We start from the raw sequence: 8,875 nt of genomic DNA, 5'->3' as shown, positions 1-8,875 counted from the left end.
CACATCCAGCTTTTATGCAGGTCCATAAACATTACTGGTACTTTTATTAATTTGTCCATAACCATTTAAATAAAATTCTAGTGCTCTGAGCTGTGATCTGTTCCAGGCTGTAGTAAGTTCCTGTTAAATGTGTAAATGTTCAGCAGAAAGATATTTTTGCACGGAGACTGAAAATCAGCTGCGCCAGATACCTGAAACTTTGTTAGGGTGTTCAGTGGAAAATTTTATTTCGACATTATAAATAACCATGGACTATTTTAAGTGACCTTAAACCGGTAGCTTCCAATAACTTATTTTAGCGTATCCTAATTAACTTTTTATTTTATTTTAGTAGGAAGAGAGGCAACTGTAAAACTTTTAGTGTGGCTAATTAAAAGTGGAAATGTATCTTCTTTGAAATAGAGTAAATCGTGACTGTCAGGCTTATATAGGATTTGGATATAAGATGACCTCTTGCCTTCATTCTAGCACCTTTGGAATGGCTCTAATGGAATGTATTTCCCCTTCAGCTGAGGAGGGCAAAAGAACCTATGGTATAAACATATTACCAAAATAGTTATGATAAAATATATTTTCTCTATGGCAACTATAGCAAACCAGGGCTGCTGAATGTACTAGGTCTTACAGTTTGCCCTGTGGAAATGCTTGCGGCCACTTTTGGGGAAAAGCAGATCCCTGCGGTTGTTGGAAGACGCGGGGCGAGCTCAGAAGGGGTTTGCGGCGTTCCCCGCAGCGATCGCGTTTTCACCGCGGGACAGGGAACTTCCGGAGCCCCTCCAAGGCTAGCCCGGGGAAAGGGGGGGAGAAAGAGGAAAAAAAGAAAAAAGAGCCCAGCGAGGCAGTGGGTCAGTGGCTGTTCCTCTCCGGTTTAACCGTGGGAAAGGCAGAGGAGCGAGGGATAACGGCAGCGGTGGGTGCCCGTCGCGCCGTCCCCGGCGGGGCGGGGCGGGGCGGGGCGCGCGCGGAGCGGAGCGGAGCGGAGGCGGCAGGCGCGGTGCGCGGTGCGCGGAGCGAGAGCTCTCCCCTGTGACCGAACATCAGATCTTTTCTTCTTATTATTCTTTAAATTCAAAGACGGAAGGAGCAGCACGGCTGCCTGGCTGCTGCATTTGCACGCCCCTTCCCCCCGTGCAGAGCCGGGGGTTTTGTCCTTAGGGACAAAGGGGGGGGGGGCTGAAATTTGGGGGGGACGGGGGGGGGGACAGAAAAGCGGCCGGTGAGGGGCACGGCGGGAAGCGCTGCCAGTCCGGCTGGCGGAGGGCGCGGAGGCTCCGCGGAGCGCGGAAACACCCCCGGAGGTTGTTTCCACCACCCCACCCCCGCAGAAAGCACACATCGCCCCACCCGTGGCCACGTACGTGGGGCCGCCGGGCTGCTGGGCCGTGGGGCAGGCAGGACAAACCTGGCTTTTCTGCTGGGTCGGGGTGCCGGGCTTAGGGTTTGCAAAGGCTCCGCAAGAAGGGCGCATTCCGCCCCCCCCCACCCCCGCAGCCCCCAGCCCCGGTAGGCAGGCAGGCACACAGCGCCCCGAGTCACACACAGGAGGCGAGCAAGGAGCACACACGCAGCGCCGACTTTTTACAAGAAGGTGGAAGTAGCAAGTCGAAGTAAAGCCTTAGAAATTAGAGAGAGGGTTGTGATAGGTTGTTATCTGCGCTGGGAGGCGGTTACACTTTTTTACTATTGGGTATGTAAATTGTTTTTAATAAGATCTGCCCTTTTTTTTTTTTTTTTTTTTTTTTTTTTTTTAAAGGGAGAAAACAAACCAGACTCCCTTTACCTTAATAGTCTGAAGGGGGTTTTATAGCTTTCATTCATTCAAGGAAATGGTTTAGGCTTTAGACTACCGGAGACTTAGCGAAAAAAAAAGCGTTTGGCACCAGATTATTTTTACTGTTATTATATTTTTTTGCAAACAAGATTTTTCATGCTTTTTTTTTTTTTTTTTAAAAACAAACAAGACCAAAAGTGTTAATGGAAAAAACCCGGAGAGAAGTGGAGATCGGAGACCGTCTCCTGCTCCCCCCCTTCCCCGTCCCCGTCCTCCTCCCCGTGGGTGAGAGCGACTTAAAGCAAAGTTTCTCCTCCTGTGGGGGATGCACATTGTTTTATTTATTTTGAAGGCTGCAGAAGTCTGAGGACTGAAGCACCACGTGCTGCTGACTCTCATCAGCATAATGATCGCCTTAGCCAGAGAGTCCTGTATATATAAACCACAAAAACCTAATCATTAGAAATCCCAGCCTCCAAAAACCACATTCAGGACAAAAAAACTGTGGCGTAATATTTTTTTTTTTCGGCTCCTTCATCTTCCCCGACCTCAACTTCTTGGGACCCAAAAGAAGTTTGTTGGTTTTGGTTGCTTTTTTTTTTTTTTAATCCCGATTTTTCAGAAAGAAAAATAACTCAAACAAACCGACATTTTAATGATCTTTTTGCTGCTGTTGTTCATCAAGGGCGGAAAAAAAAAAAAGATTTTTGTTAGCCTATTCAACTCAACGGACTCGGATCCAGCAGCGACTTCATTAAAAGAACCGGACTGCACCAAGGCTGCCTTTTCCCAGAATTTACTTGGTCATATTTTAGAAATCAGCCTAAGGAGGGGTGTTTTGTTGGTTTTTGTTTCAGCTATGCTCCCCGCTTTTTTTCCCTGGGAATCCGAAAGTTCAACTTTTCTTAAGTCCTGAATCCTCCCAAAGGAGCCGGCTAAAGTCTCACTTTTAATTAGTAGTCCTGTGACTTTCCCCTTCACCCCAGCAACCCCAGTAACTTTCTTTCCACGCCGAAATCTCTTCGGGAGCGCTTTTTTTTTTTTTGCTTTTTTTTTTTCTGGGGGGGGGGGGAGCCACTTTTCCCAAGCCCCTTCCCGAGCTCCTGCTTCCCTCCGCTTCCTGAAGCCAAAGGCAATAAGCGGGGGAGCCCAGCGGCTCCTCGCCTCTGTCCCAGCGGGGCTTTTTGTTTGCTCCTTTTTTTTTTTTTTTTTTTTTTTTTTTTTCTGTCCGGAGGAGGAAGATTTCTTCGGAGGAAATCGGGACGTTCCCCTGAACACCCCCTCTCCCGGGTTGGAGAGTTACGCTCTTCTTCTGGCGGCCGCCAACAGCAGCAGCCCAGGAAACTGAACCAGCAGCGAGTGTGACTTCTCCCAAGACAACCTTTTTGCAAATCCGAAAAGGAAAAGAGGACGGGGAGGGAGGGGAAGAAAAAGGAAAGAAATTCAAGCACTTGAGGGAAGAAACGGTGGCTTAGAAGGAGGGAAAAGAGCAGAGAGACTGTGCAAGAAGGAAGGAAGGAAGGAGGAGGAGAAGCAGCAGCGCTTTGCAGCTGGGCAGAAGCCGGGACCATGCAGTTTCCAGCCGGGCTTTGCTAAGAGGGGCAGCCCCGGACCCCCCAGCCAGACTCTGTCTCCTCGCTGCTCTCCAGGCTGCAGGCGCCCCCGGACCGGCATCACCCCCCGCCCCCTCAATCTTTCTTTAAAAAAAAACACCACCAAAACAAAAAGACTTGACTTTTTTTTTTTTTTTTTCGTGCGTTTAATCCGCTCCTGTTTTTGCTTTTTTTTTTGTGTGTGGTTTTTTGGGTTTCCCCCCCCGCCCACTCCGATTTGCTTTTTTTGCCCCATATCCTCACCCCTCCACTTTTTCATTCACCCCTTTTTCGGCTAGATTTTTTTTTTTTACAACCCCCACCCCCCACTACACGCCTCCTCAAGCGATCCCCCTACCGCTCCCCCCCCCCCCGCCCCCCAACTCGCTAACTTGTGGCTGTTGTGATGCGTATTCCCGTAGATCCCAGCACCAGCCGGAGGTTCAGCCCCCCCTCCAGCAGCCTGCAGCCCGGCAAGATGAGCGAAGTCAGCCCTGTCGTAGTAGCCCAACAGCAGCAGCAGCAGCAGCAGCAGCAAGAAGCGGCGGCCGCCGTGCCCAGGCTGCGCCCCCACGATAACCGCACCATGGTGGAGATCATCGCTGACCACCCCGCCGAGCTGGTCCGCACCGACAGCCCCAACTTCCTCTGCTCCGTGCTGCCCTCGCACTGGCGCTGCAACAAGACCCTCCCGGTGGCATTCAAGGTGAGACACCCCCTCCCGCAGCCGCCGCCGGCCGGGGCTGCCTCCCCCCGCGCCGCGCCGCGCTTCCTCCCGCAGAGACGCCTCTGCCCTCCCCGGCCCGCAGGGGCCTCACTGCCCCCCCCCCCTCCCCGGCCTGGGTACCTCCTGTGCCACCCACCCCCCACCGCCACCAAGTCCGGCGGTGTCTCACTCGGTCCCCCGGCCTGAGGGGGTCTCTGTGCCCCCCCAGTCCTGCAATGGCTCCCGTACCCCCCCATCCTGCAGGGGTGTCTGTGCCCCTCCAGTCCTGCAGTGTCTCCCGTGCCCCTCCATCCTGCAGGGGTCTCTGTGCCCCCCCAGTCCTGCAATACCTCCCCGTGCCTCCCCAGTCCTGCAGTGTCTCCCGTGCCCCCCCATCCTGCAGGGGTCTCTGTGCCCCCCCAGTCCTGCAATGTCTCCCGTGCCCTCCCGTCCTGCAGGGGTGTCTGTGCCCCTCCAGTCCTGCAATGCCTCCAATGTCTCCCGTGCCCCCCCCCCCCCCCCCCCCGGATTTCAGGGGTTTCTGTGTCCCCCCAGTCCTGCAGTACCTCCCCTTGGCCCCCCATCCTGCTTCCGTGCTCCCCCTCGGCCCACAGGGGCTTCTCTGCCCCCCCATCCTGCCATGCCTCCTGCACACCCCCAACCCCCCCAAGTCCTGCCGTGGCTTCTGTATCCTGTCCCCATCCTGCTGTGCCTCCCGTGCTCCCCGTCCTGCAGTGTCTCAGTGCTTCCCCCGTCCTGCTGTGCCTCCGCCCCCCCTCCCCGTCCTGCAGTAGCTTCTGTGCCCTCTGTCCTGCCGTGCCCCCTGTCACCCCCCCCACACACACATCATCCCCCCTCGCGAAGCGTCCTCGCCGCCCACCGCCCCGCAATGCCTTCTGTGCAGCCCGCGCGGTGCCTCCTACACACCCCATCCTGCCGTGGCTCCCGTGCCCCCCCCGCCCCGCAATGCTTCCTGTGCCCCCCGAAATGCCCGCTCTGCCCTGCCACCTTGCAGTGCCTGTTCTGCCCCCTCACCCCTGCAGCGGCTGCAGTGCCCCCCCCCCCCCCCCCCCCCCGGCAATGCACCCCGTGCTCTGGCCCGCCCCGCGCGCACCCCGGGAGCCATCCCGTTATCTCCGTCCCCGCGGGGCAGTGCCGGCGTGACACCCCCACGCAGCCCCCGGGCACCCTGTGCCCCCCTCAGCAGCACCCCTGGGGACACCCCCTTCTCTCCACAGACCCTCTCCTGGGCATTCTTAAAAAAAAAAAAAAAATCAATTGCTTTCCCTCCCTGAGGAAGGGGTTATTTACCCATCGGCCTGAGCTCAGTGAGGGGGTGCAAAGCGTGTCGTGTCGTGTCCCCCCCCCCCCCCCCGAGAAACCCAGTACCTCACCCCTGGGGGTGCCCCTGTCTTCTTCCCCACTCCCAGAGGTGGCACTGGGGGATCTGGGGTGGGTGAAACGTTCTTTGGAGGCTGGGGTCCGAGGGTCAGGCTGGGGGCGCTGGGGTGGGAGAGGGGGCAGAGGGGCTTTGCCCCCCTACCCCAGAGGCAGCCCGGGCTGAGATGGGGCTGAGCAGGGGGGGATGGGGCTCCTGGGGAGGGGGGGGGCGCAGGGCCCCTTCACTTCTCCTGGTGGACAAGCGAGGAAGTGTCTGGCTAGAAGACCTCTCCTTGGCAGGGTTCGCTCGTTTAAGTAATAAATACCACCCCGATTTGCACCGAGGATGCTGCTTTTAATTTTCTGTCTACATCCCCATGGCGTGCTAATAAGAGGAAACGATTTTTTTTAGAAAAACTGTAATAATAAACAAGAATAATCCCACGCTTTAAAGCAACCCCTTTTCCTCCCCTGGTAGTATTTGCAAGTATTCTCTCCAGAGCTTTCTCTCCTGTGGCCTTTGGTAGGGTGATGGTGATGGCTCAGGTGTCCCAGAGCACCTGCCTGAGTGGGGTGCGGGGTCAGAGACGGGGTGGAGTGGCCCTGCAAGGGGCTTACCACTCCCTCACCCGCGATGTGCCAAATAATGTGCCTGGAAATCACTCAAAAGGTAGAACAGTTTGGAAAAAAAGTCTCACTCAGCGCATTTCCAGAACATCACCTTGTTCTCGTGTGTCCCCATCACTAGCTGTGTTATCGTTGCCATTTATCTGGGAAAAAAATTAGTAGAAGTGGTTAAATGAGCTGGTGGTAAAGTGAGTGGTGGTAAAGCTGAAGCTTTGCTTTGGAAATGTTATAGGGGTGCAGATTAGAGTTGACTTTAAAGTGCTTTTGTGTGAGGGCAGCAGCTGGGAGAGCCTGGAGTTGCAGGAGGAACCCTGTGCACAGGGCCTGCTTCTGCAGGTCGTGATGGTCGGATGAAGTAGATATGGCAAAAAAAAAAGGGTGTTTTCTGTTTTCGTGACTTGGTGTCGCATTCCAAGGCACTCTAGGTGTTGATCACAGTGATTCTGATTCACAGGGGCTGTGGGGTGAGAAGGAGGAGCTTTTGGAAAATTGTGATTATAATTTAATCAGGCATTAGATTAAGTTGGTATTATAGTTGCTGTTTATAGGAGGGATGATAGAGCTCTTGCATTATTGTACTTGCATTGCAGTTTTCATTTGAAACGTCAGAGCCATCTCCTACCTTACAGCAATTCGAAGGATGCGGTGGCAGTTCATTAGAATAAGGGAAAGATCTAAACTAAATATTAAAGTATTCAGAATGTTTTTACAATAAGAATCCTTATATGTGATAAAAAGGTAGAAAAAGGATTAGACAGTTCCCTAATCTTTTTGTGTTCAAATATATATAGTTATACACATCTTATATTTGGGTCCTATGTTTGGTTGCTGACAGGGAGGTATAGATCTCATTAATTTACTGATGTGTCAGATAGACGCATCACCCCTTGCTCCCTTCTGCTGTAGGTTCATCTGTGTTTTCATTTGCAGTATGCGATGCCTACTTTTTAAAATACACTGAAGACGTACATACCCTTATTTACTGGTAAATTAATTTGAAACTCAGTGGAAATAATTTTGACCAGCTTTAAAGATTAATTTTATTTTTCAAATTTGACTTGCTTGCAGCTGTCCAGTACTTTTAGACCAAAGAAGCTGCACGTATCATACAGTGAAACACTTGACTGTGCTACAACAGGATGGGAATTATCTCTGAAAGGGAGAAAGAGAGAGATTTGGGCTATAGAAATCTTGGCTAAGGAGTAACTTGAAAGTAAAACAGCTCACAGACAACACACTTTTTGAAGTTTTATTGGCAATAAATAATATGTTGATGATAATGTTTTGAGTGGTGTGTTAAGTGTGTCATAATTCTCTTGCAGAGATGTCTAGTTAAAAAGTACTCTGGATATAGCACTGGTTTAATTTAAAAAAACATAAATCTTATGCAGGAGAGGAAGTATGTTATAAACAGTGCTGGTTTGATTATAATTTTTTGAAATAATGTTGGCTTAGTATTAGATTTGAATTTTAATTACTAATATTTACACGCACTGGGGAGGGAGTCCCTGTTGTGTGTAGTAACTAATAAGACTGTTACTGCAAACTGGTTTTGTTGGGAAGAGCATTAGACTTGTACCTGTTAGTATAGCTCTAACTATCCATTAGTATTCCAGCATAAAATAAATGGATATTGTGCACCCAGGTCCAAATTGTATTCACTTTTTAATCTTAATGTCCAGCAGGACTTTATTTAAGTCATCAGACTTCGGCCCTCTGTTTATATGTCTGCCTGGATTTTTTACTGGAAGTCATAAAGACTCAACTTGCCACGTTAGATGTTACAAGTGGCTTCTGTGTGATACTGATAGTAGCAAAGAGTCTTAACGGACCTAAAGGCAGGGGCGGGGGAAAGGGACATGGGGTCTAAAACTTCTCCCCAGTAGCACCACAGTAGTTAAGGGTCTGTCAGCATTTCCACTCCAAACCCCAATTTTCAGAGTTTATAACTCAGCTGTTTTAAATAGCTTCAAGCTGAAACCTGCTGTATAAATTGTCAGCCCAGATGTATATTTTGAAACAAAAAGTAGTGCAAATCAGTTATTCTGTTTTAAGTTACAGAACATTAAAATATTTTTAATAGTATCAGATGCTCTTTTGGCAATCTCTGGAAAAAGCGTTCTCAATACAGAAGATTTTGCATTCAGAAGCTGTTTGAATGCAGTGTTTCACTAGAAAAGTTGTTGAAGCGGTAGATATCAGTATTTGAGAGGAACTGTTTAGCATGTATACTAGCTTTTTTTTTTTTTTTTTCCTTTTTGAAACAAGCCTTTTACTCCGCAGCAAGTCTTAGTACCTGCTGTTGTATAGTAGTTTTGCTTCATGCTTATAACTTCCGTCTTTAGGGTACATACTTTGGCCAGTTCAAATCTCAGTGGACCGAAACTGGGCAAACAGGTTGCCTAACCGGACAAGAATTGTGTTATACAAAAAATACATAGTTATTTTCAATTTGTAAGAATTGATTTGGTTTTATTTTGTGGCTTCATCTGACTTCATGTACCTTTTTGAGCTTTAGTTAAAAAAAAAAAAAAAGCAAAAGCAAAATCTATCTTTAATCACCAAAATGTGTAGGTGGTTTAATGCGGAAAATAAAGATTTTGAAATACTAGAGATATTTGTGTTTGAAGAATAGGTAAGGAGTGTGCACTGTGGCTACTTTTAGTTTTTATTTTCTTACACAGTTAATTTCACAGTGCATTTACAATCCTTTTTCTAAGAATATGTAAATAATTTTGGATTGATACATGGCATAAAATTACCAAATCGGGGTTTATGCCAACAGCTTTTCAGTATGTA

General features: G+C 49.7%; 1 protein-coding gene across 2 annotated transcripts in view; it reads left to right on the top strand.

Moving 5' to 3' along the window:
* The first annotated feature begins 869 nt into the window (after nucleotides 1–869).
* Nucleotides 870–8,875, top strand: part of RUNX2 (RUNX family transcription factor 2) — a 95,993-nt gene continuing 87,987 nt past the window's right edge. For both annotated transcript variants that reach the window (XM_055810076.1, XM_055810075.1), the window contains exon 1: nucleotides 870–4,069. In XM_055810076.1, the coding sequence (XP_055666051.1) occupies nucleotides 3,770–4,069 (300 nt within the window). In that variant the 5' untranslated portion in view covers nucleotides 870–3,769. The remainder of the gene's footprint in view (nucleotides 4,070–8,875) is intronic.

This window comes from Falco peregrinus, chromosome 7, assembly GCF_023634155.1.
Source record: "Falco peregrinus isolate bFalPer1 chromosome 7, bFalPer1.pri, whole genome shotgun sequence".
In the NCBI taxonomy this organism is placed as follows: Eukaryota; Metazoa; Chordata; class Aves; order Falconiformes; family Falconidae; genus Falco; species Falco peregrinus.
Note: the sequence above shows the minus strand (reverse complement) of the source record. Positions and strands in the feature narration are given on the sequence as shown.